We start from the raw sequence: 27,622 nt of genomic DNA on the forward strand, positions 1-27,622 counted from the left end.
GACCAATATGAGGCAAAAGCAAGGTTCTCAGAGCAGTTCCAGCTGCTTGTCCCATCCCCAGAGGGGAGGAAACTGCCCTTCTGCTTAGGTCCCTCACAGGCAGTGGAGGAGATGCTGTTGGTTAATTCCTCACACAAAAAGGTATCAGAGTAGACCAGACATGTGGCCTGGGGACCTCCCTATCCCAAGAGCTCTGGACATTTCTAACTCTGTCCCAGGAACTCTGGACAGTTCTAACCCTGGCTCAGGAGCTCTGGACAGTTCTAACCCTGGCTCAGGAGCTCTGGACAGTTCTAACCCTATCCCAGGAGCTCTGGACAGTTCTAACCCTGGCTCAGGAGCTCTGGACAGTTCTAACCCTATCCCAGGAGCTCTGGACAGTTCTAACCCTGGCTCAGGACCTCTGGACAGTTCTAACCCTATCCCAGGAGCTCTGGACAGTTCTAACCCTGGCTCAGGACCTCTGGACAGTTCTAACCCTATCCCAGGAGCTCTGGACAGTTCTGACCCTGGCTCAGGACCTCTGGACAGTTCTAACCCTGTACCAGGAGCTCTAGACAGTTCTAACCCTGGCTCAGGAGCTCTGGACAGTTCTAACCCTATCCCAGGAGCTCTGGACACTTCTAACCCTGGCTCAGGAGCTGCCTTCAGGACAGTTGTGACACTCAATCCACCCCGTTCGATGGATTAATCTTGCCCAAGCCCAGCCCTGGCCAAGGCCCCTGCTGCTATAAAACCTCCGATGGCTCCTCACGCTCAGCGCCCTCCATGACTCAGGCCCCATGACCTTCAACCTGGTCTCTCCTCACACCCTCAGGGCACAGAGGGTTTATGTTTCCAAAGCCAACCCTGCGCCCTCCCATCCCCACGCCCTCACTGGCTCAGGATGCTCTGGTGTTGTTGCTACAGGAGGAGTGCAAGAAGGGGAGACCATGCTTATCCATGCCAGCATGGGCGATGTGGGCACAGCTGTCATCCAGCCGACCAGGCTGTTCAACGCCGTCCCCCCAGTGACCATGAGCTCCAAGGAGAACATTCAAATGGCGCAGAAGCTGAGAGGCTGGGTGCTGCAGCTGGGTTCGATTATAAGAAGCAGGGCTTCTCTGGGGGCTCTGAAGGCCACACAGGGGATGTGTGTGTGTGTGTGTGTGTGTATGTGTGTATGTTTGGAGGTTTTGTCCATGTGTTTGGAGGGGATGTGTGTGTGTGTCTTTGGAGGGTATGTGTGTATGGGCCTGTGTGTTTGCAGGGTGTGCGTGTGTGTTCAGGCCTGTGTTTGGAAGGTGGGTGTGTGTGTGCATGTGCATGGGCCTGTGTGTTAGGAGAGTGTGAGGGGGACCTGTGTGTTTGGAGGGTGTGTGTGTGCGCATGCATGTGTGTGCGGGCCTGTGTGTTAGGAGGGTATGTGCATGTGTGTGTGTATGTGCATGTGCACGGGCCTGTGTGTTTGGAGGAGAGCCCAAGCTGATCCTGACTCCCTGGCTTAACCCTCCCTCTCTTATCCTATCCTCTCCCCTTTTGTAACCTTTCCTCCTCCTTTCTCTCCTCTATTAGTAGCTATCTATTGCTGCATAACAAATTACCCAAAACTTAGTGGCTTAAAACAATGCATATTATTATCCCCACCATTTCTGTGGGTCAGGAATCTGGGAGCAATTCAGCTGGGTCCTTCAGCTCCAGATCTCTCTCAAGGCATCAGCCAGGCCTGTGGTCATTGCCAGGCTCACCTGGGGAGCAATCGGCCTGCAAGTTCACTCTCATGGCTGTCACAGGCTTCAGGCTCTTGTCAGATGTTAGCCAGAGACATCAGTTCCTTGACATATGAGCCTCTCTGTAGGGCAGCATGAAACATGGCCAGTGGTTTCCTTCAGAGAGAGCAAGCAAGAGTGAAAGAAAGTATCCCATGTCCCTTAGGGAAGCCACCACCTTTTGGTGACCCAATCTTGGAAGTGACATCCCATCACTTCTGCCACATCCTTCTTGTTAGAGGTATGCCTGTAAGTCCAATCCACACTCAAAGGGAGGGACCGGAAGGTGTAAATACTGGAAGGTAGAGGGTCATCAGGGGACCATTCTGGAGGCTGCCTGCCACATCTTCCTTCTCCTCCTCTGCATCCCAACCCTCTCTTCTTTCTCCTTTACAATCCCCACTCTCTACTGCATCTTTCACAAAGCCTGAAGATGGTCTAACCAATGGAAGCAAAATTATTAATTAGAACTAGAAAATATGTACCAGGGAAAGAAGAAAAAAACATGTTCATCATAAAGGTTAGTACAATAACTGTGAGCAAGTATTATGCATGATTCTGAGCTTTCTGGATGCCCAGCGAAGGAGGAGCAGGAAGAGAGAAGAAGGGGAAGAGAAGGAAGAAGAAGGAGAAGAAAAAGAAAGAGGAGAAGGAGGAGAAAGAGGAGGAGAAAGGGGGAACAGTAGGAGAGAAGGAGAAGGGAAAGGGGAAGAAGAAGGACAATGAGGAGGAGGAGGAGGAGGAGAAAGAAGAATGATTGGGACTCTCATACTTGTAAAGATTTGAGGGATCTTAACCATGGTGAGGATGAGTTAAAAAAAATATTTGGGTGGCTGGGCGCAGTAGCTCACACCTGTAATCCCAGCATTTTGGGAGGCTGAAGTGGGCAGATCACCTGAGGTTGGGAGTTCGAGACCAGCCTGGCCAACACGGTGAAATCCTGTCTGTACTAAAAATAAAATATTAGCCAGATGTAGTGGTGCACACCTGTAATCCCAGCTACTCAAGAGACTGAGGCATGAGAATCACTTGAACCTGGGAGGCAGAGCTTGCAGTGAGCTGAGATCACACCACTGCACCCCAGCCTGGGCCACAGACTGAGACTATCTAAAAAAAAAAAAAAAAAAAAAAAAAGATTTGGGGAGTTCCTTGAAGCTCCAGGGGCTCCAGTACCCAAGGTGATTACATAGCTTTAATTACCAAAAAAGGAGGTGATTAAGGAGGAAGCTTACTGACTTTTCAGAGGAGAACAATACTCTTGCTCTCCAGAGAAAGTACTCAAGGCTGTGTTAGTCGATGTTTGGAACTATCATGAGACATATCTCCTTAGCTTGAGGTCTTCTGAAAGCCACATGGCTTAGCACTTCTCCCTCAGCTCTCCAGGAGAACTAAGTGCACCTTGCCTCCTAGATAGTGCTTTTGCTTCCCACTTTGTTTCCTGGGCCACAGGAGAATGTGCAAAACTAGATCCAGAGGGGAGGAGTTTGGGCATCTGCCTTCCCACGATATCTATGCCATTTCTACCTACTATCCAAGGTGTGGGTGTCAACGCGATCCTTGACTGCATTGATGGCTCCTACTGGGAGAAGAATCTCCCCTGTTTAGCTGCAGATGGCCGATGGGTTCTGTATGGTGTCATGGGGGGAGCAGAAGTCAATGGACCCCTGCTTTCCAAGCTGTTGTGTAAGTGAGGAAGTCTGTGGGCCAGTCTGCTGAGGTCCAGGGATCAGAAGGTAGGTGACAGAGAGAGCTGAGCAGGTTCTGGGCACTGCTCTTGAGTTATGACTCTGACCTGCCCTGGCTTATAGAATTCCTGCTTATGAAGCTTTGCTGACATTGCCAGCTCTCCTTCCTCTGGGTGGGAACCTAAGGGTTAGCTTGACCCTTCCTCCCTCAGAAGTCTCATTTCCGCCACCTACTTCCTCATTTGACTCGGGCTGACTCCTCCTGTCTTCCAAGTCCAGGATGCATATTGAGACTCCCATGCTTTTGGAGATTTGGGGGGTGGCAGGGTCCCTTGATATTCCAGGGGTTCCAGTGTCCAAGGGAATTTAGACTGATAAATGAAATGACCTTTCCTCATCCATGGTTTCGTCTGATCTCTTTGAGTCAAGGCTAGTACCAGGGCCAACCAGGCATTTTCCCCTCAAAGATTTTCCCCTCAAAGATGTATGAGGCCAAGGAGACCTCATCCTTATCCTGTTAATGGGCTGTTCTCTCTGCCTCAGCATAAGGAAATGTTGGTAAAGACCTTCATGGAGCAAGTCCTGGCCCACTTCTCCCCTGGGAGTGCTGTGCAGCTGCAGCCTGTCATCGATAAAGTCTTTGCCATGGCTGAGATTCAGAAGGCCCACTCTCACATGGAGGTCAACCAGAATGTGGGGAGAATTATCCTGGAGATGCCCTGACTCAAACACGGTGTGGCCCATGAGTGACACCAGCCTGAGGAGAACTGTCAGGGACAGGGTCAGGGATGTGGGAGTGTGGGGAGGCCTGGAGCTGGGCTGAGTTGGGCCAGGGGGCGGGCTAGAGAGAACTGGGGCCAGGCTACCTCACAACAATGTTGAGAGAATTAAACTGAGATCACAGGGATAAGAGCACTGCGTGAGCTGTCAAATACATTGCAACGGGCAAGGTAGGAATCTTGTAGACTACAGGTAGGCTGCAGAGTGTTCATATATTATAAATATATTAAGACAGATTTTGGTGAGGGGAGGGGGCTGTTTTTTTTTTTCCAATGGCTATACCCTAGGTCTGTTTGGCTATTCCCATAGCCAAAATTCTCATATTTGGGGGAATAAACTACATCCAATCTTCCCGCAGATTCAGGATAGTCCTTTGATCTTCAGAAATGGTCTAGGGATTCAGGCCAGTTCTGAACACCAAAGGACTAGCCTGAATTAACACACAGCCCTGGCCCTAATCCCTCCTCTGAGTTCCAGATGCATATATCGAACTGATGACTTGACACTTAGACATCTCAAAGGTACTTCTACTTTGACATGTTCAAAATTTAAAACATAATCATCACCTACTATCTTGCTCCTCTCCTAGGATTTCCTGTCTCCATAAATAGCAAACCACCAATCCAGGTGCAAAATCCAGAAACCTAGAAGTCATCCTTGATACCCCTTCTCTCTCTCATCTTCAGGTCCAATGGGTCACCAAGTAGCCAATTTTCTTTTCTAAAATCTCTTTTATCTTTTCCTTTCTCTCCATTTCACCATCTCTCGCAATCCAAGCTGCTATCCATCTTTTACCTGGGCTATTGCAATATTGCAATGGTTTTCTAATTTATTTTCTTTCTTTCTTTTTTTTTTTTTTTTGAGACAGAGTCTCGCTCTGTCACCAGGCTGGAGTGCAGTGGCGCAATCTCAGCTTACTACAACCTTCGCCTCCTGGGTTCAAGTGATTCTCCTGCTTCAGCCTCCCAAGTAGCTGGGACTATAGGTGCACACCACCACGCCTGGCTAATTTTTGTATTTTTAGTAGAGACAGGGTTTCACCATGTTGGCCAGGATGGTCTTAATCTCTTGACCTCCTGATCCACCCGCCTCGGCCTCCCAAAGTACTGGGATTACAGGTGTGAGCCACTGCACCCGGCCTCTAATTTGTCTTCTTATACCCACTCTTTTCTCTTGTAATCCATATTCTATGCAGTAGTAAAAGTGATCTCTTCAAAATGCAAATTTAATCATGTCACAGCCTTGCTCAATATACTTCCGTAGCCTTCCACTCTTGGTAGAGCAGTAATAAGAACCTCACAGGCCAAGAAGTCTTTGTATAGACTGACCCATGCCTGTCTCTGCAGCCCCGTTTTCTACCACGGCTCTCCCTCCCGCCATAGGCCCTTCAAACATAATTTTTAATCTCAGATCTCTCTACCACAATCCAAATATCCATCAAGAGGGGACTTAGTTAATAAATTATGATACATTCACATAATAGAGTACTATGTAACTATATAAAGACATGGGAACTGCTGTAATCTCCAGAATATGTTGTTAAGTGAAAAAAGCGAGGTACGCAATAAGGAATATGATTTGCTACCTTTTATCTTAGAAAAGGGAATTTATGAACATGTGTGTATGTGTATACACACACACACACACACATTTTCTTATATTTTCTCACAGGAGAATAAAAAACAAAGGTGTTTCAGCCAAGTTCAATAATGGTGAAAACAAATTTCAAGGGAAAAAAAGGCCAGGTGTAGCTGCTCATGTCCATTATCCCAACATTTTGGGAAGCTGGGGCAAGAGTTCTAGACTAGGGCAACATAGGGAGATCCCATCTTTACAAAAAAAAAAAAAATCTAAAAATTAGCCAGGTGTGGTACCACACACCTGTAGTCCCAGCTATTTGGGAGGGTGAGGTGGGAGCAACATTTGAGCTCAGGAGGTAGAGGCAGTGAGCTGTGATCATACTCCAGCCTAGGCAACAGAGTGAGACTCTGTCTCAAAAAAAAAAAAAAAAAAAAAAAAAACCCTAAGGGAAAGCAATGTTCACCTTCATGAGGAGGAGGAGACAGAATGGAAGGGATGGGTGTAGGAGCTAGACTCCTCTGAATTACTTTGTTTTGAAGATTTGATTTGGGTACCATATAAATGTTCTACATGAATATGAAACAAAATTAAAAATGTAAAAAAGGAATCCCTAAAATCAAAATTAAAGAAATATACTGAGGCTGAGCACGGTGGTTCATGCCTGTAATCCCAGCACTTTGGGAGGCCAAGGAGAGAGGATCACCTGAAGTCAGGGGTTCAGCTTGGCCAACATGTTGAAACCCCGTCTCTATAAAAATACAAAAAGTTAGCTGGGCATGGTAGCTGGCACCTGTAATCCCACCTATTGGGGAGGCTGAGGCAGGAGAATCACTTCAACTTGGGAGGTGGAAGTTGCAGTGAGCCGAGATCACGCCATTGCACTCCAGCCTGGGCAACAAGAGCAAAACTCCATCTCAAAAAAAAAAAAAAAAAAGGAAATATACTGAATTGTATTTCTAATTAATAGATTAGCCACACAGAAAGGAATAATTTCAACTAATGTGAAATTAAGAACACAATAACTTGCTGGGTGCAGTGGCCCACACCTGTAATCCCAGAACTTTGGGAGGCTGAGGTGGGTGGATCATCTGAGGTCAGGAGTTTGAGACCAGCCTGGCCAACATGGCGAAACCCTGTCTCTACTAAAAATACAAAACTTCGCTGGGCGTGGTGGCAGGCACCTGTAACTCTAGCTACTCAGGAGGCTGAGGCAGGAGAATCCCTTGAACCTGGGAGGCAGAGGTTGCAGTGAGCTGAGATCATGCCATTGCACTCCAGCCTGGGCGACAGAGTGAGACTCTGTCTGAAAATAAATAAATAAATAAATAAATTAATTAATTAATTGAATGAACTTGACTGTATGTTCTTATTTGGGGGTATAGCCTATGAACAAAAAGATACCAAGAAAATTTTAAACTTTCAATAATTGTTACTATAAATAAGTATACTGGCTATACTGGCAGGGCACAGTGGCTCATGCTTGTAATCCCAGCACTTTGGGAGGCTGAGGTGGGAAGATTGCTCAAGCTCAAGAGTTGGAGACTAACTTGGGCAACATAGCAAGACCTCATCTCTACAGAAAAAAAAAAAAAAAAAAAAAAAAAAGCCAGGTGTGGTGGCATGCACCTGTATTCCCAGCTAGTCAGGAGGCTGAGGCAGAAGAGTCAGTTGAGCCTAGGAGGTAAAGGCTGCAGTGAACTATGATTACACCACTGCACTCCAGCTTGGGTTGAGAACAAAACCCTATCTCAACATCAATAAAAATAAGTATACCTATATCATTAGAAGCCATGATTTTCAGGAGAAAAACCTCAAAGAAGTTGTTAGGCCAGGTGCAGTGGCTCACACCTGTAATCCCAACTCCTTGGGAGGCCAAGGCAGGCGAATCACTTGAGGTCAGAAGTTCGAGACCTGTCTGGCCAACATGGTGAAACCCTGTCTCTACTAAAAATACAAAAATTAGGCTGGGTGCAGTGGCTCATGCCTGTAATCCCAGCACTTTGGGAGGCTGAGGTGGGCAGATCACGAGGTCAGGAATTCGAGACCAGCCTGGCCAATATGGTGAAATGCCATCTTTACTAAAAATACAAGAATTAGCTGGGTATGGTGGCAGGCGCCTGTAATCCCAGCTACTCGGGAGGCTGAAGCAAGAGAATCGTTTGAACCCAGCGGGTGGAGGTTGCAGTAAGCTGAGATTGCACCATTGCACTACAGCATGGGCGACGGGTGAGACTCTTATCTCAAAAAAAAAAAAGAAAGAAAGAAAAAAAAAAAAACATTAGTCGGGCGTAGTGGCGCAGGACTGTAATCCCAGCTACTTGGGAGGCTGAGGCATGAAAATCACTTAAACCCGGAAGACAGAGTTTGCAGTTAGCCAAGATCGTGCCACTGCTCTCTAGCCTGGGCAACAGAGTGAGACTCTGTCTCAAAACAGAAGAAAAAAACAAGAAGTTAAGTTAAAGCCCTATAGCCCTCCATGTAAATTGAAATTATCATAATTCTTGATGCATTTTCTCTTAAAAAATAAAAAGATATTTTCTAGCTCTATCCATTGAGAAGGACTAGAAGCCTCTTGTTATTGTTTCTAGTTCTTCTCAATGGATAGAGCTAGAAAATATCTATCTCAGCAATGAGCACCCCTTGTATATAGACTGTAGTCTCTAAATACCATTTTCCAATCACAGGAACCCAGGCTCTGTTGAGAAATGATTGATGCCAGATTTGAGGCAGGAAATGCACAAGATGAGGCTGAAACATCTGTCTAACCAAAACGCAGGGCCCACTGGCCAAATACGAGACAATTTGAGCCTTAAAAAGAATAACTTGAATGGCTTGAAACACGTAAGTTATACTTAAGTCTATGAGCACATAACTGATTTTTTTAAAATTCATTGATCACCTTTGGAAGATGATTATTATTTTGAAGCTTGGCAAATAACATTTATCATGTCTTTTTTGTATGTTCAAGCTATATATCTCAGAATAACCAAATAATTGATGAAAGAATAGAAAGCGCTAATGAAATAATCTACACCCTTGCTTGTTAGAAATCCAAAATTTCTAACCATCACGTGAAGAAGCTTGAACTAGTCTGCCAGAGAATGAGACCAGGCAGAGAATCGCTTGAACCCAGGAGGTAGAGGTTGCAGTGAGCCGAGATCACACCACTGCACTCCAGCCTGGGAAACAGAACAAGACTGGGGGGAAAAAAAAAGAAAGAAAGAGAGAGAGAGACAGAAAGAAGGAAGGAAGGAAGGAAGGAAGGAAGGAAGGAAGGAAGGAAGGAAGGAAGGAAGGAAAGAAAGAAAGAAAGAAAGAAAGAAAGAAAGAAAGAAAGAAAGAGAGAGAGAGAGAAAGAAAGAAAGAAAGAAAGAAAGAAAGAAAGGAAGGAAGGGAAGGAAGGAAGGAAGGGAAGGAAGGAAGGAAGGAAAGAAAGAAAGAAAGAAAGAAAGAAAAAGAAAGAAAGAAAGAAAGAAAGAAAGAAAGAAAGAAAGGAAAGAAAGGAAGGAAAGAAAGAAGAAAGGAAGGGAGGGAGGGAGGGAAGAAAGACAGAAAGGCAAAATGTATTATTTTGTGTTGTTGAAGAGAGAAAAAAAATGCAAAATATCATGCTTCATTCGAGACCTACTGAATCAGAACATACACTTTAACAAGACCCCCGGTGATACATATTTTATTAGTCTGTTCTTGCATTGCTATAAAGAACTACCTGAGATTGGGTAATTTATAAATAAAAGAGGTTTAACTGACTCACAGTTTCATAGGCTGTACAGGAAGCATGGCTAGGGAGGCCTCAGGAAACCCACAATCATGCGGAAGGCAAAGGGGAAGCAGGCACGTCTTACATGGCTGGAGAAGGAGAAACAGAGAGAAGGGGGAAGTACTACACACTTTTATAAACAACCAGATCTCTTGAGAATTCACTATTACGAGAACAGTAATCCCCACAATCAAAACACCTCCCACTATGCTCCTCTTCCAACATTGGGCATTGTAATTCAACATGAGATTTGGGCAGGGACCCAGACCAAACCTATATTGCAAATGCACAATAAAGTTGGAGAGGCACCTATCTAGACAATGATTATCAATAGCTAATGAAACAATTAGGCAGAAAAGTTAATGGGGGAACTTCATACCGAAGTAAGCCAATTGACAATACCTGAACCCAATAATGTCTTTTTTTTTTTTTTTTAGACAGAGTCCTGCTCTGTCACCCAGGCTGTAGTGCAGTGGCATGATCTCGGCTCACTGCAACCTCCGCCTCCTGGGTTCAAGCGATTCTCTGCCTGGTCTCATTCTCTGGCAGACTAGTTCAAGCTTCTTCATGTGATGGTCAGAAATTTCCCAGCAGCAAGAGAGGGCAAGCCCAACTTTTCATTGTTCCCTTGGTGGAAGCAAGTCATATTGTCAAGTCCAAAGTCAACGTGTTAGGGGACTAGAAAAGGGTGCAGGTGTGGTTACAGGGAGGAGTGATTCTTTGGGGCCATGAGTGTAGCAATCTACCTCAATTTTTGTCTTAATTTAAAATTATTACTTAATTTATTTTACATAGTTCCCCATATAAAGTGCTTAAAAGTTATATTCTTTCCCTTTATTCCTTTTTTATTTTGTTCCCTACCTCCTCTGACAGTATCCTCTCCAAAGTAAGCCAAAATTATCGAGTATATATACATACATATATAGTTATATATAATTACATAGAAAAAGAGTCTATATTTTTTCCATGCTCATATCACTCATGTAAGTGTGGCGGGGGGCAGGGTATGTATATGGGGGGGTGTGTGTGTGTGTGTGTGTGTGTGTGCGTGCGCATAAAATCATGTATATGTGTATAGGGATGTTTTATTATTGTTTTACCACAATGTTACTCTGGTTAAACAAACGCTTCACAGAAATCCCTCGATGTCAACTGCTATAGCTCTAGTTCATTTTTCAAGTGGATGCATAGAGTTCACGATTTATCCAGCCATTCCCTTAGTGATGGGATCTACTTTGTTTCTAAATTTTTGTTACTATGATCAATGCTGCAATAAACATCTCTGTATATACATCTGTATAATTGGTGTGTTTTATTTCTACAGGACAAACTCCTTAGAAGTAAGTTTCAAACTGTCATTGTTACTATCACTATTAGTGATAGTAATGAACAAATAGTGATAACAAAGAAAATAAATTTTTTTCCTTTTTTTTTTGAGATGGAGTCTTGCTCTGTCGTCTGTCGCCCAGGCTGGAGTGCAGTGGCGCAATCTCCACTCACTGCAAGCTCCGCCTCCCGGGTTCATGCCATTCTCCTGCCTCAGCCTCCCATGTAGCTGGGACTACAGGCGCCCGCCACTGCGCCTGGCTAATTTTTGTATTTTTAGTAGAGACGAGGTTTCACCGTGTTAGCCAGGATGGTCTCAATCTCCTGACCTCGTGATCCGCCTGCCTCGGGCTCCCAAAGTGCTGGGATTACAGGCATGAGCCACCGCACCCGGCCTTTTTTTTTTTTTTTTTTTTTTGAGACAGGGTCTTACTCTGTCACCTAGGCTGGAGTGCAGTGGCGCAATCTTGGCTCACTGCAACCTCCACCTCCCAGGCTCAAGCAAGTCTCCTGCCTCAGCCTCGCGAATAGTTGGGATTACAGGCACGTGCCACCACCGCCCAGCTAATTTTTGTATTTTTAGTAGAGACAGGGTTTCACCATGTTGGCCAGGCTGGTCTAGAACTTCTGACCTCAAATAATCCACACACCTTGCCCTCCCAAAGTGGTGAGATTACAACCATGAGCCATCATGCTCAGCCAATTCATTTTCTGACATCTGGTAATTTAAGTCTTCCCTACTATTCCTTTTTTTTTTTTTTTTTTTTTTTTTTTGAGACAGAGTCTTACTGTGTCTCACTCCCAGGCTGGAGTGAAGTGGCATGATCACTGCAAGCTCTGCCTCCCAGGCTCATGTGATCTTCCCATCTCCCAGCCTCCCAAGTAGCTAGAACTACAGGCACATGCTACCACGCCTGGCTAATTTTTTTGTAGGGATGGGGTTTTGCTATGTTGCCCAGGCTGGTCTTGAACTCCTGAGTTCGGGTGATCTGCCCACCTTGGCCTCCCAAAGTGCTGGGATTACAGATGTGAGCCACCACTCCCAACCCTACTATCCTTTTCATATATTTCTTGGCCATTTGGGGGAATTTGTTCTTCCACATACACTCTAACACCATTTTATCCAATCAAAAAATATACTGTTGGCATTAGAACCAAATTTATAATGAATTTGTATACTAATTTGGTAAAACTGACATTTTGGGTACTGTATTCTCATCTAAAAACATGGTACTGTTTCATTTGTTCAGATCTTGTTTCTGTTCTTTGATATAGTTTTATAGTCTTCATTATATAATTTTTGTATCTTCCTTGTTAAATACATTGCTTATCCTTTTACAGCTTGTACTGTAAAAGGATTATTTTCCTCATTTTTATTAATATTTCTAGTTGCTTAGCTGAAGTAGAATAAAGCCATTGATTCTGGTGTATGTAGCTTGCATCTGGACAGCCTTACAAACTATCTCATTATCTCAAACAAAAATGTTTGCTTCATTTTAAAAATTAGCATCTCTTGTGTTTTCTAAGTCTACAATCATAACAACAAAAGGAGACTGGTTTATCACTTTTCCAGTATTTTTATCTATTACCTCCTTTTTTGTCTTATTGTATTGACTAAAACTTCCAAAGTAATGTTAAATAATAATGTCAGCCTGGACAACATGGCATAACCTCATATCTACAAAACAAACAACAAACAAACAAACAAAAACTATCTGGGTGTGGTGGCTCAAGCCTGTAGTGCTAGTTACTGGGGAGTCTGAGGTGGGAGGTTCAATTGAACCCATACCAAGGCTGCAGTGAGCTATGATCACAACACTGCACTCCAGCATGGGCAATGGAATGAGACCTTGTCTTTTAAAAAAAGTCTACTATACTTTCCTTTTATCCCTATTTTGCTTGGAAGTTTTATAATGAATGGCTTCTAGGTTTAATCAATGCCTTTTTGGCCTCTATTGATTGGCTCATATGGTGCTTTCTCCTTTAATTTGTTGATGTTTTGGGGTTGTATTGATACACTTTCCAATACTGATTTTGTATAGTCATAGGGAATGTAAGTTGCTGAATTCCATTTGCTAATTTTTTTTTTTTTTTTTGAGGTGGGAGTCTGTCTCTGTCACCAAGGCTGGAGTGCAGTGGTGTAATCACAGCTCACTGCAACCTCCACTTCCCAGGTTCAAGCAATCCTCCTGCCTCAGCCTCCCAAGTACCTGGGACTACAGGTGTGTACCACCACGCCCGGCTAATTTTTGTATTTTTAGTAGAGATGGGTTTTCACCATGTTGGCCAGGCTGGTCTTGAACTCCTGACCTCAACTGATCCACCTGCCTTGGCCTCTCAAAGTGCTGGGATTACAGGGTTAAGCCACCGTGCCGGCCCCTGCTAATTTTTTTTTTTTTTTTTTTGAGATGGAGTCTCACTCTGTAACCCAGGTTGGAGTGCAGTGAGGCAATCTCGGCTCACTGCAAGCTCCACCTCCGGGGTTCACACCATTCTCCTGCCGCAGCCTCCAGAGTAGCTGGGACTACAGGCTCCCGCCACCACGCCTGGCTACACCCGGCTAGTTTTTTGTACTTTTAGTAGAGATGGGGTTTCACCGTGTTAGCCAGGATGGTATCGATCTTCTGACCTCGTGATCCACCCGCCTTGGTCTCCCTAAATGCCAGAATTACAGGCATGAGCCACCATGCCTGGCCTTTTTTTTTTTTTTTTTTTTTTTGACAGAGTTTTGCTCTTGTTCCCCAGGGTGGAGTGCAATGGCACAATCTCGGCTCACCGCAACCTCTGCCTCAAGCGATTCTCCTGCCTCGGCATGCGCCACCACACCCAGCTAATTTTGTATCCTTGCTAATTTTTTAAAGCAATTTTTATCTTTATTAACAAGCCTTTGCTGCAAAAATAAACTACCCCCAAATCTTAACAGCTTACAACAGCAACAGCTTACAACAACAAATGTTTAGTTCTTCCTTGGTTGTGACTCTGCTAGGCTGGTCCCAAGACAATAGGTTGGATTCGGGGCTACCCTGAGTGTTTCTCACTCAGGGACAAGCTGAAATAGAGGCTATCGGTGGGTGGCAGGAGGGTAAGGGGACTGATGGAAACTGACCATGCCTTCCTCACTCATCACTGACCAAAGTAAGAGACAGGGCCAAACCCAACATCAACAGAATGAGAGGAAAATACTCCACCCATTGGGTAGAAAGGAGTAATCTTGCTGAAAAATCTTCCATTTTTTTCTAGACTTTACAACTTGTTGCTGCAGAGTTTCACGTAATTTAATTTATTCTTCTTTTAATCACTCCTACATCTGTGGTTATATCTCCTTTCTCATTCCCAGTCTCTCAGACTTTGGCTATCTCTTGTTCCCCAGCTCTAACTCACAATACATTTTCATTCACGTTACTGCTTTTTATAAAGAACAAGCTGGGACTACAGGCGCCCACCACCACACCCAGCTAATTTTTGCATTTTTAGTAGAGATGGGGTTTCATCATGTTGGCCAGGCTGGCCTTGAACTCCTGACCTCAAGTGATCCACCCCTCTCAGCCTCCCAAAGTGCTGGGATTACAGGTGTAAGCCACCGCAGCCAGTCCATTTCCCAACTTTCATAATTGGATACATTTCTACTAAATACAATTTTTCCCCGTATCTGGGAAACCACACTGTTTCTACGCTCTCACACAGAACACTTTGTTTCTGACACTAGATATGCAGGTTTTATCCCACATCAACCAATTCTCTGACACAGGCTGGGTGTTCCACAATTCAATTCTGACACTCTCTACCTGGAGTTAGTGTCAGATCTCACAGATTAAGGGCTCAGTCCCACAAGGTTGCCCCCATTAAAGATGCCAACTGCAAATCCAAGCCTCCTAAATCAGGGATTCTCATGTCTCCCTCCTTGGATTTGATAATTTGCTAGAATGGTTCACAAAACTCAGGGAAACATGTTTACTAGTTTATTATAAGGAATATTATAGGCTGGGCATGGCGGCTCACGCCTGTAATCCCAGCACTTTGGGAGGCCGAGGTGGGCAGATCACTTGAGGTCAGGAGTTCAAGACCAGTCTGGCCAACATGTCGAAACCCTGTCTCTACTAACAATGCAAAAATTAGTTGGGCTTGGTGGTGCACACCTGTAATCCTAGCTACTTGGGAGACTGAGGCAGGAGAATCACGTAAACCTGGGAGACAGAGGTTGCAGTGAGCCGAGATCACACCATCTCATTCCAGCCTGGGCGACAGAGCCAGACTCTGCCTCAGAAAAAGATATAGGAAAGTAGATAGATAGATACATAGATAGATAGACAGATTATAAAGTGATGAACAGCCGGGTGAAGAGGTATGCAGAATGAGGTCCAGAAGGATCCCAAGTGCAGCAGCCTCTGCCCCCAAGGCATTGGGGTACACCACACCACCTTCCCATGGTAGATGTGTTCACCAGCTGGGAAGCTCACCAAATTTCATTGTTCCAGAGTTTTTAGGGCCAGGCACGGTGACTCACACCTCTAATCCCAGCACTTTTGGAGGCCGAGGCAGATGGATCTCCTGAGGTAAGGAGTTCGAGACCAGCCTTGCCAACATGAAGAAACCCCATCTCTACTAAAACCACAAAAATTGGCTGGACCTGGTGGCTCACGGCTGTAATCCCAGCACTTTGGAAGGCCAAGGCAAGCGGACTGCCTGAGCTCAGGAGCTCACGAACAGCGGGCTGTTGTAAAACCGTGGGCTGGTAAAACCCTGTCTCTACTAAAATACAAAAAATTAGCTGGGCGTGGCCGCATGCGCCTGTAGTCCCAGCTACTTGGGAGGCTGAGGCAGGAGAATTGCTTGAACCTGGGAGGCTGAGGTTGCAATGAGCCGAGATCACGCCATTGGACTCCAGGCTGGGTGACAGAGTGAGACTCTGTCTCAAAAAAAAAAAAAAAAAAAAAAAAAAACCCACAAAAATTACCCTGGTGTGGTGGCTCACACCTGTAGTCCCAGCTACTGGGGAGGTTGAGGCAGGAGATTCGCTTGAACCCAGGAGGTGGAGGTTGCAGTGAACTGAGATCAGGCCACTGCACTCCAGCCTGGGCAACAGAATGACTCAGTCTCAACAACAACAACAAAAAAGAGTTCTTATAGTACGTAACCTCCAGTCCCTGCTTCCCCTTCCCAGGGTCTTTCTGGTTACAAGCTCATCCTGAAGTTATCTAGGGCCCCCACCCTAAGTCACTTTATTAGCATAAACTTGAGTGTGCTCATAAGGGTTTGTTATTAATATAAAAAGTCACTTCTATCACATACAAAATTCCAAGGGTTTTAGGAGCTCTGGGCAAGAACAAAATATTATGATAAACGACGCTTATTGGCCAGGCAGAGTGGCTCATGCCTACAATTCCAGTTCTTTAGGCTGAGGTGGGAGAATTGCTTGAGTCCAGGAGTTCATGACCAGCCTGGTCAACGTAGCAAGACCCTATATCTAGTTAAAAACAAAAGAAAATTAAAAAAGAAAGAAAGAGATGTTTATCCAGAAAATAACAGAGGTTTTAGGAGTGCTATTGCAGGAACCCAGGACAAAGACCAAAAATATGTTTTGTTTTTTTTTTGAGACAGAGTCTGGCTCTGTGGCCCAGACTGGAGTGCAGTGGCGTGATCTTGGCTCACTGCAAGCTCCGCCTCCTGGGTTCACGCCATTCTCCTGCCTCAGCCTCCTGAGCAGCTGGGACTACGGGCACCCGCCACACCCGGCTAATTTTTTGTATTTTTTGGTAGAGATGGGGTTTCATTGTGTTAGCCAGGATGGTCTCGATCTCCTGACCTCGTGATCCACCCGCCTCGGCCTCCCAAAGTGCTGGGATTACAGGCATGAGCCACCGCGCCCGGCCAAATATATGTTTCTTATTACACACTGCAAGATTACATCGACCAAGGGCTCACCAAGATAAAATCTTAGGTACTTTCAACTCCTAGTTTTACTGGGAGACTTTAGTATACTTAGTGGTTGGTATTATTATAATTTTTTTTAAAGTAATTCCTTGCATTTTAAAAGTTCTTATTTAACACTTACATTACACATTCCCCATCTATCTTAATCCATTCCATTTTCTTAATCCAATCAGTTTTAGTGTAGATTTTTGCAAAGTTCATTATTTACGACTATTTCCTTTCCATCTGCCTCTGTTCTAGGACATTTATTATTTGGTTCAAACCTTTCCTCAATTTTGGACAGATGCATATCCAGATGATGCGTCTCTGAATCCTTATACATCCTCAAACATGCTTTTTGCCCTAACAAGTGAATTATATCTTAATGGGGTATATTGAGTTACAGTCCTTTTCTTCTAGTCAATAGAGGCTAGTCTACTCTCTTCTAGTTTCCAGATTGCAGATAGCAACTTGCTGGGCACAGTGGCTCATATGTGTAATCCTAGCACTTTGGGAGGCTGAGGCCAGAGGATTGCTTGAGCATAAGAGTTTGAGACCAGCCTGAGCAACATAGTGAGACCCCTACACTACAAAAAAGAGAGAGAGAGAAAGGTGGGGGGAAGGAAGGAAGGAAGGGAGGGAGGGAGGAAGCCTTTTTTATTTTTTAACCAATTGTGGGTAACTTATTCTTTCCACACTTGTTAGAACCTGAAATTTTATAAAATATAGGCATGCATTTTTGTTCTCATGAATCCATCCTTTAGTGAATGTTTTCAATCTGAATAATCTGGTAGAATTTAGGAAAACTGTATTCTTTTATTTGTTTAACTATTGAATCTTCTTCATCCATTCCTCTTCCTCCTTCTAAAATTCCTGTTATTCTTATAGCAGGGTCTCCTGAATTTTTCCTTAAGTCCCATCATTTTATTATTTCCATCTCTATAGGCTTTTGCTCTGTTGTGTTAAATAAATAATTATTCAATGATCCTTGTTAAAGCGCATTAAGGAAGACTTTATTTAGCACCATCACTGCAACAACCCATTGCAGTGGAGGAGACAGGTCGGGATCAACTCTGAATGCATCATGGACAAGTGGGAATGTATAGCCAAGGGGCAGTGTTGGGGGTCAGTGGATGGAAAAGAAGAGCAATCAGGGGTAAGGGGGATTCTATCTAAACTGACTTAACAGGATTCTTACTGAAGACAGGCCAGGGTGGTCGGATATCACTTGGGGGATGGTGGAGGATGAGGAACTTGATCAGATATTGAGGGTGATCAGATGTCAAGGATGGGAGGTTCTTACTAAAACAGGAATTTACAAGGAGTGCTATGGATATGTAGTGGGGAGGAGGCCAGGGATGCTGTTAAACATCCTACAATGCACAGGACAATCTCGTACAACAACGAACTAGCTAGTCCAAAATGTCAACAGTACTGAGGTTGAGAAATCGTCATGTAGCTTACGGATATAGCTTTTACCAGGTCAAAATCACCAGTATCCTTCTCCTGGGGCTGAACCTCTCCCCCGGGACTGTCAGGAGGAGGGGGCGTGATAAGGATCCCAGGACTGCGTTTTGCCTTCCTTCCCCACCCCCACTCTCAACGGCTCCTTTCTCTTCTCTTAGCAGCACCCAGCTTGCCCACCCATACTCAAGATGGGGAGGATGCCAGCCTGCTACATAAATGTGCCAAAAGCCTGGCCTTGCCTGGAAAATGGACCGATTCGCCTGCCGAGAGGTTGGGTCTCGTTCTCTAGAGAGAAGGAAGTCTCCTCTCCTTGCAGTGAGAGCTAGAATCGCACTTTCTGCCAAGCTGAGAGAAAGACTCTTTTCCAGAGACTAAAAGGACAAGAAAATCTGATTTGCTTGCTTCTAACTTTGCGTTTTAAAGGGGGGAGGAGGAAAGAGAGGGAGGGTGGTTCTGCTTAGCCCCACCCCTCCGGCTGCCCCAAGTCCCGCCGTCCATTCCGGTGGAGGCAGAGGCAGTCCCGGGACTCTGGGGCTCGTGCTGTGCCACCGGGACCCGCAGGAGCCAGAACCGCTCGGCGCCGCCTGGTGCACGGGAGGGGAGCCGGGCCAGGAGTAAGTACCTCATACGGGCACCGGGGACCCGGGTAGGGCTGGGGGATTCCAACTCAGAGGGAGTGTGATTTGCCGGATCCTCTTCGGGGTTGTCCTGCTCTGCCGCATCCAGCCCTGTACCGCCATCCCACTTCCCGCTGTTCCCATCTGTGTTCTGGGTGGGATCGGTCTGGAGGCGGTCGACGACTTCCCAGGCAGGAGCTCGGGGCAGAGGCCGGGTCCGCGGGAGACCAGGGCAGCGAGGCGCTGGCTGGCAGGGGACACCGCGGTGCCAGCCTGAGGCTGGGCTGCTCCGCGAGGATGCAGCGGCCCCTGCCCTGCTCTGCCCTGTCCTGTTCTGCCCTGTGTCCTCAGAGAATATGTTAGCCGTGCACTTTGACAAGCCGGGAGGACCGGAAAACCTCTACGTGAAGGAGGTGGCCAAGCCGAGCCCTGGGGAGGGTGAAGTCCTCCTGAAGGTGGCGGCCAGCGCCCTGAACCGGGCGGACTTAATCCAGGTACCCAGGGCTCAACTGTGCCGGGTTGGGCGGGACTGCCTCTCAACAGCATTCAGTGGACATTGATGAGACGTGAAGGCGTGCACCGCCCCACACCCAGCAGGCACATGCGCTGGGGCTTCCCAGACCTAAACCCAGGGCTCCCCTTTTGTTCATACAAAACAAGGGGGAGTATTTGCAAAGCAGAATCCACCCCGAGCTAATCCGTAGCCACTCAGGCCTCCAGATAAGGAGGGCGGAACTAACATTGTTGTGGGGTGTGGGCGCACTTACTCCCCAGGCTACCCTGTTCATCCTCTTCCTTCTACAGATAAGGAAACTGAAGGTCGGCCAGGTTAAGCAGTATGCCTAAGGCCATGACATTAGCAAGCAGAAGAGATGGGATTCAAGCTGAGGTCTTTGTGGCTCTAAGGACCTCTTAACTCTTTCCACTCTGAGAGTCCCAGAGCTGACAGCTGGCAGTACTCTATAAGAATTTTCTTCTGTCTGCTACTGATTTACTGACCTAGGCCCGCTGCATTGGTTGTGGTCATTCAGAAATGTGCATCAGAATCCCCTGGGGCACAAAAGAAACGTGATGGGGGCCCAGGCACATGTACTTTGAAATACTCCTCAGGTGGTTCTGCCACACACTCCTGGTTAGGTCCCTCTGCTCTACAGCTTCTGAGGACTGGGGTGAGTGAGCACAGAGCCTAGCACTTGATGCATGGGAACCATCATCAAGGTTCCTAATCCCACGACTATTTTTTCCCCTGTCTGGGACTCAGTTTCTCCATCTGTAAAGCAAGGGCTTCAGATGAGGTAAATAGCTAAGGACTCTACCAGTTATAACATCCACTGATCATGTGACCTCCAGTTTATTTGCATAAAACTAATGGCCTCTCCTTTCTCTTCTCCTGACTTACAAAAACCTGACTTCATCCTGAAATTTATTTCTGAAAAAAAAAGAGGGGGCCGGGCGCGTTGGCTCAAGCCTGTAATCCCAGCACTTTCGGAGGCCAAGACGGGTGGATCACGAGGTCAGGAGATCGAGACCATCCTGGCTAACATGGTGAAACCCCGTCTCTACTAAAAAATACAAAAAACTAGCTGGCTGTGGTGGCGGCGCCTGTAGTTCCAGCTACGGGGAGGCTGAGGCAGGAGAATGGCAGGAACCCGGGAGGCGGAGCTTGCAGTGAGCCGAGATTGCCCCACTGCACTCCAGCCTGGGCGACAGAGTGAGACTCCGTCTCAAAAAAAAAAAAAAAAAAGAGGGGATATTGCAAGAGGGGCCAGGGGTGGTGACACACAGATTTCTGATCATGCTCACCACTTAGTGCACTTCTTTTTCTGCAGAGAGAAGGCCAGTATGACCCACCTCCAGGAGCCAGCAACATTTTGGGACTTGAAGCATCTGGACACGTGGCAGAGCTGGGGCCTGGCTGCCACGGACACTGGAAGATCGGGGACGCAGCTATGGCTCTGCTCCCCGGTGGGGGCCAGGCTCAGTATGTCACTGTCCCCGAAAGCCTCCTCATGCCTATCCCAGAGGGATTGACCCTGCTCCAGGCTGCGGCCATCCCGGAGGCCTGGCTCACCGCATTCCAGCTGTTACATCTTGTGGGTGAGGAGGCCTCCATGCTCACTCCACACAATGTGGCTCAACACCTTCATAAATCAGCCACCTTGAATCCCAGCAATCCTCCAGGGCACTCCCAGGCCCTGCTGTACCACCTGTACTGTCAGGTCCTCAGACCATGTTAGAAGGGTTTAATGTTGAGGCTGAGAATCATGGTTAGCAGATAGAAGGTCTGGATAACACTAGATAGGAGACCTCTGTACATCTTAACCCCGGAGGCTCAGCAGCAGTCCCAGCTTCTCAAAATCATGCTGAGCTTCTCCCTGGTGTCCCAGTGCAACAGAAGGGGCCAATTGACTCATTTATTCCTCCTCAATCCCATTAAGGACAGTCAAGAACTCACATAAGGGAATCTAAGAAGACTTGGTCCTTGCCTTTAGACAGTGCAGTGTGACTGAGAAGGCAACATATGCATAAGATCAGATGACCATAGAGTTTAGAAGGATAGCCCTGTCTCTAACTACAATAGAAACTGGAGATGGGAAAAGATGGTGTGGACAAGGGTAGTCAGAAGGCTTTTTGGAAGAGAAAGCTTTGAAGGGTGGGTAGACTTGTGAAGGACATAGGCATGCCAAGGTGGCCTAAGAAAGAGTATCGGCCAGGCAAGGTGGCTCACATCTATAATAGTAGCAGTTTGGAAGACAGCTCACTTGAGCCCAGGAGTTTGAGACCAGCCTGGGCAACATGGCAAAACCCTGTTTCTACACAAAACACAAAAATTAACCAGGCATGATGGTGCACGCCTGTTGTCTCAGTTACTCAGGAGGCTGAGTTGGGAGGATCACCTGCGCCCAGGAAGGTCAAGGCTGCAGTGAGCCATGATCATGCCACTGTACTCCAGCCTGGGCAGTAGAGTGAGACTCTGTCTCAAAGAAAAAGTAAGAGTGGGCCGGGCCTCAGCTTACCTTGGGAGGCCAAGGCAGGCGGATCACGAGGTGAGGAGATCGAGACCATCCTGGCTAACACAGTGAAACCTCGTCTCTACTAAAAATACAAAAAATTAGCCGGGCGTGGTGGCGGGTGCCTATAGTCCCAGCTACTCAGGAGGCTGAGGCAGGAGAATGGCGTGAACCCGGGTGGGTGGAGCTTGCAGTGAGCTGAGATCACGACACTGTACTCCAGCCTGGGTGACAAAGCGAGAGTCTGTCTCAAAAAAAAAAGGAAAGAGTATCAAGGTGAGACCAGCCACTGCACTCAGTAGTGAAGGATGACTATTGTGATTTGTGAAAAATGAGGCTGGGGCTAGATCATGGTGTCCTTGAATATCAAGCTGTCTGGACTCAACGCAAAAGCCAATGGAGAAGCACTTTACATTTTGAGGAGGAATAACGTAATAAAAGTGCCATCTTAGGAAGAAGAGCCTGGTGGTTATCTGTTACCTGGATCAGGAAGACCAGCTGGAGGCATTTCAGGCTCTACAAGGACTGGCTTTGGGTGGTGGGTGACCATGGGAATGGTAGTTGTTCTTACTTATTCAGGTGTAGGTCAGAGATGTGCATTTTGGTGTTATATCATAGATAAAATAGAGATTATGGATGTGACTGCTTATAGCCCTGTTTCAAAAGGCTGTTTTCCACTTTAGCCAGGGGAAATAAGACAAAAAAGGACTGTCAGTATGCTTTTTCTTTCTCCAAAGAACAAGACAGTTTGTATTTGAGTCACAGTGTCCCACCCCCACCCCACCAAATAAAAAAGGAAAAGCAAAAGATCGATTTGGCATTTGGTGCAACGGCCAGGTGATCTTGATAAAATATGTCTGTGTGGGGAATATGTAGTAGTTGCAAAGTAAAGAGAACCCTGTACTTTCTGTCACAGGAAACGTTCAGGCTGGAGACTATGTGCTAATCCATGCAGGACTGAGTGGTGTGGGCACAGCTGCTATCCAACTCACCCGGATGGCTGGAGCTATTCCTCTGGTCACAGCTGGCTCCCAGCAGAAGCTTCAAATGGCAGAAAAGCTTGGAGCAGCTGCTGGATTCAATTACAAAGAAGAGGATTTCTCTGAAGCAACACTGAAATTCACCAAAGGTAAACAACTGTTTCTACAGTTCAGCAGGAATTTAAGAGATGATTAAATAAAATCCCCACCAGTCTCAAAGTTGCCAATGCCGTCTATCAGTCTTACCTCTACTAAGTGCTCAACAGCTGTCCTGGCCAAATTCTAGTACTATGGTATTTGACCACTGGAGACAGGCAGTCATATTTATATCTAAGATGGTTTCCATGTGCATTCTTGCAAGAGATAAGATTCATCCACACTTTAGACCACGCAGACTTGGTCTAGAATTATCCAGCACCTTTTCTTCCCAACCAGCCATTCTACACTTAGTTAATAGGAGGCTTGGAGGCAGAGACAAGTTTGGAGCCGGGCATGGTAGGGTTGGGTGATAGCACCCTAAATGAGTGAGTAGATGTGCACACTGCTGTATTCCAAAGCCAGATGTGTCTATTTTTGGCTCATCCCTTTCCATTTTTCTTTTCTTTCTTTTTTTTTTTTGAAATGGAGTCTCGCTCTGTCACTGAGGATGGAGTGCAGTGGCTTGATCTCGGCTCACTGCAACCTCTGCCTCCCAGGTTCAAGCAATTCTTCAGCCTTAGCCTCCTGAGTAGCTGGGATCATGGGTGCACCACCACACCCAGCTAATTTTTGTATTTTTAGTAGAGATGGGGTTTCACTATGTTGGCCAGTTTGGTCTTGAACTCCTTACCTCAGGTGATCTGCCTGCCTCAGCCTCCCAAAGTAATGGGATTACAGGCATGAGCCACCGCGCCTGGCCTCCATTTTTCATGTGAGTAGGAAAGGAGGGCTGGGCACTGTGGCTCACGCCTGTAATCCCAGCACTTTGGGAGGCCAAGGCGGGTGGATCACGAGGTCAGGAGATCGAGACCATCCTGGCTAACATGGTGAAAACCCCGTCTCTACTAAAAATACAAAAAATTAGCCGGGCGAGGTGGCAGGCGCCTGTAGTCCCAGCTACTCGGGAGGCTGAGGCAGAAGAATGGCGTGAACCCGGGAGGCAGAGCTTGCAGTGGGCTGAGATCGCGCCACTGCATTCCAGCCTGAGCGACAGAGCAAGACTCTATCAAAAAAAAAAGAAAGAAAGAAAGAAAAAAGGAAGGGAGGGAGGAAGGGAGGAAGGGAGGGAGGGAGGGAGGGAGGAAAGAAGGAAGGAAGGAAGGAAGGAAGGAAAGGAGAGATGAAACCAAAGTTAGAAAGCCTATAATTCCAATAACCCAGTGCGGATACTTCCTAACTTCTATGTGAACAACTAGCCTAGGTTGGGCCTCCTGTATTCTGTTTTAAATCATGTCTGGGTGTCAGTGGGACGGTACTTATTTTGGCATGAGAGGAGACTCTAGGCCATGGTGCCCCATTTCCCTCTTGCTATAGCTAGGCATCATAAAGGGTGATCTTCACACATGCTATGATAGAGTTCCGCTATCTAAACTCCATTTACAACAGTTCTTCAAGCAGTGTTTCTAATTCCAACCTATAGATTTACCACTTGCATCTGTATTTATGTCTATAATCCACAAATATACCATGGTATCTTATTTTGTACCAAGCTTTCTATATCTGACTAGCATCACAAATCTGTTTCCTATGGAAGGTGCTGGAGTTAATCTTATTCTAGACTGCATAGGCGGATCCTACTGGGAGAAGAACGTCAACTGCCTGGCTCTTGATGGTCGCTGGGTTCTCTATGGTCTGATGGGAGGAGCTGACATCAATGGGCCCCTGCTTTCAAAGCTACTTCATAAGCGAGGAAGTCTGATCACCAGTTTGCTGAGATCTAGGGACAATAAGGTGAGTACATGAATGAAAAGAAAACATGTGATTTAACCCAGAAAAGTGTGGTTCATTTACATTACCCCGAGAAAGGAAGCTCTACCTTAGGTTAGGAAGGTTAGTTTCTATGAAGAAATCTCCCCCTCTGAAGATAAATAGGGAACCCAATTTCAGAGAACTGATTCAGATTGGTCGATAGAGGCTTCAGTATCATGAAAAGAAGTGTAGTTGGTGCTTCATGCGCTATCTGAACATTCTAATAGAATGAACAAAGCACTGACCATATTAGGAAGTATTTCGAGTAGTTCCAAGACTTTGTTTTCAAAGGCAGAATTCATCTCAGTGTGTTAAGAAAGACTCTTAAGTGAGTAAAAAATAAGTAAGCCTTGGCCTTCAACAGATTATAGGTTCCATGCCGGGCACAGTGGCACTTGCCTGTAGTCCCAGGTACTTGGAAGGCTGAGGTGGAGGATTGCTTGAGTCCAGGAGTTTCAAGGCTGCAGTGAGCTATGATTGCACCTGTGCATAGACACTGTACCCCAGCGTGGGCAACATAGCAAAAACACATCTCAAAAAAAAAAAAAAAAAAAAAGACTATATGCTCCTGAAATATTCCATCTGGCAGTCTAGCAGGTACCAGCTTTGGGAATGTTTCCACCATAGGGTTTTGCACCAGCTGAGGGGACAGGAGAACTTAAGCATCCTTTTTGCACTGAGCCTATATGAGTCCTATCTGTGGCTGCCTCCTGGGTGAAGACCGTTTATTTAAAAACAATTCTTGGCCAGGCGCGGTGGCTCATGCCTGTAATCCCAGCACTTTGGGAGGCTGAGGCGGGCGGATCACGAGGTCAGGAGATCGAGACCATCCTGACTTAACACGGTGAAACCCCGTCTCTACTAAAAATACAAAAAAATTAGCCGGGCGTGGTGGCGGGCGTCTGTAGTCCCAGCTACTCGGGAGGCTGAGGCAGGAGAATGGCGTGAACCCGGGAGGCGGAGCTTGCAGTGAGCCGAGAGCCGAGATCGCACCACTGCTCTCCAGCCTGGGCTGCAGAGCGAGACTCTGTCTCAAAAAAAGAAAGAAAAAAAAAAAAACAAAAACAAACAAACAAAAAAAACAATTCTTAGGCTGTCAGTGATACTAACATTTTACTTCAGGCTTCAGTCTTTATCTGGTACAGAACAGAAGTTACACATTTGGAGGTACAGGGGAGCCAGAGATCACCTGTAACCCCCCTTTACCTCCTATGTGGTCTCTTCGGCTGGATCTAGAAACCAAATTGATAACAGCAGATTGACAGGAGAAAAGCATGTCTTTTTTTTTTTTTTATGGAGACAGGGTCTTACTCTGTCACCCAGGCTGAAGTCCAGTGGCACAATCAGCCTCCTAGGTAGCCAAGACAAAGGCATACCACCATGCCTGGCTTGTATTTTTTATAGAGACGGTTTCACCATGTTGCCCAGGCTGATCTCAAACTCCCAGGCTCAAGTGATCTGGCCAAAGTAAGATGCTTTTGTAATTTTTAGACAAAGAACAATAAATTTGAGAAGAAATAAGGCAAAATCGGGCTAGGGATAGTAAATTTCTAGGGAAGTCACTAGGAGATATATGGGGGTGGGGGGCGTAAAACTAGTGGAAGATAAGGGTTACTTCCTTAAGTTTATTTATTCAGTTCCACTGTAGCCCTGTTTCCAGTCTCCGGTGATAAAGGCTATTTTCTTGCCCTAGTATGGGGAGGGTGCCCCTCCCACAGGAATCTTTATGACTTGCTACATGCAAGAAGAGACAGGTCAGCTATCCTTTTCTGAAACTACAATTTCTCCAATGTTTTCACCTCAAAATAAACAATATACCTATCAGACATATTCTGAGATGGCACATCACTCCTTCAGGGGTATTGCACACACATGCTAGGAAGTGAGGGGTTAAGTGTCCCCGTGTTCTTTTTCAGATATGTGGTTTCAGAGAGAGCAAGAAGGCTGAGGAGGATGAGGAGGGCGGGGTGAGGCTCTCTCCCCAGGCTGATGCTCTCCTTTCCCTTGTCTTAGTACAAGCAAATGCTAGTGAATGCTTTCACGGAGCAAATTCTGCCTCACTTCTCCACGGAGGGCCCCCAACGTCTACTGCCGGTTCTGGACAGAATCTACCCAGTGACCGAAATCCAGGAGGCCCATAAGTACATGGAGACCAACAAAAACCTAGGCAAGATCGTCCTGGAACTGCCCCAGTGAAGGAGGAGTGGGCAAGACAGGACGCGGCCACCTCAGGCCTTTCTAGAGCAAACCTGGAGAAGATTCACAATAAACAGGCAAGAAACCCGGTGCTTCCTCCAGAGCCGTTCAAAGTTGGTCTAAGGAAATAAAGAGTGGACTGGAAGGGTGGCACGCGGACTGCGGCCGCCGCGGCGGGGTTGGGGAGGGAGTCCGGCGGGCGTCGCAGCGGGGATTTCAGAGGCCCGATCAGCTGAGGCTCCACCTGAGCGCCCCTCCAAGGTCGGAGGTTCTGGGTATAGTTACAGCGTCAGCCGTGACACAAGCCGCCAGAACCCCGCAGACTCCGCCTTGAGCACGGCTAGAGGCTCAGGCCCACCATCGCGTCTCCCGCACCTGCCCGCGCGCCCCGCACGGGCACCACAGCAGGCCCTGGCCCTACCGGCTACTCACCTGGGCCCCACCCCACCTCTCGCCGCCCTCCTCAGCCCCCACCACCTCCCGCTACACATCTGGGCTCCGCTGCACCTCCACCACCCTCCTCAGGCCCCGACCACTTCCCCTACTCACCTGGGCCGCACCCCACCTCTCACCGCCCTCCTCAGGCCCCGCCCCCTCCCGCTACTCCCTTGGGT

General features: G+C 46.7%; 1 protein-coding gene and 1 long non-coding RNA gene across 2 annotated transcripts; one reads left to right on the forward strand and one right to left on the reverse strand.

Annotated features, from left to right (window-relative positions):
- Positions 1 to 546: 546 nt before the first annotated feature.
- LOC126933685 (uncharacterized) lies at positions 547 to 27,615 on the reverse strand. Its single transcript, XR_007718699.1, has 4 exons — positions 27,558 to 27,615; positions 22,878 to 22,957; positions 9,549 to 9,643; positions 547 to 1,865 (listed from the first exon to the last, which is right to left on the reverse strand). It is a non-coding gene; the product is annotated as an uncharacterized LOC126933685 (long non-coding RNA).
- Positions 18,392 to 27,153, forward strand: TP53I3 (tumor protein p53 inducible protein 3). Its single transcript, XM_050753666.1, has 6 exons — positions 18,392 to 18,871; positions 19,226 to 19,368; positions 20,704 to 20,971; positions 22,802 to 23,014; positions 24,598 to 24,794; positions 26,826 to 27,153. The coding sequence occupies exons 2-6, from the start codon at positions 19,231 to 19,233 to the stop codon at positions 27,006 to 27,008; spliced, it is 999 nt and encodes a 332-aa protein (XP_050609623.1). The 5' UTR covers positions 18,392 to 18,871; positions 19,226 to 19,230; the 3' UTR covers positions 27,009 to 27,153.
- Positions 27,616 to 27,622: the final 7 nt, after the last annotated feature.

The sequence above is a fragment of the Macaca thibetana genome, chromosome 13 (assembly GCF_024542745.1).
Source record: "Macaca thibetana thibetana isolate TM-01 chromosome 13, ASM2454274v1, whole genome shotgun sequence".
NCBI lineage: Eukaryota > Metazoa > Chordata > Mammalia > Primates > Cercopithecidae > Macaca > Macaca thibetana.

Excerpts from the sequence above, each read along its gene's own strand:
- TP53I3 (XM_050753666.1), top strand. The coding sequence starts at position 19,231 with ATGTTAGCCGTGCACTTTGACAAGCCGGGAGGACCGGAAAACCTCTAC. Across the intron at positions 23,015-24,597 it reads AACACTGAAATTCACCAAAG|GTGCTGGAGTTAATCTTATT; the intron begins GTAAACAACTGT and ends TTCCTATGGAAG. Across the intron at positions 24,795-26,825 it reads TGAGATCTAGGGACAATAAG|TACAAGCAAATGCTAGTGAA; the intron begins GTGAGTACATGA and ends CCCTTGTCTTAG.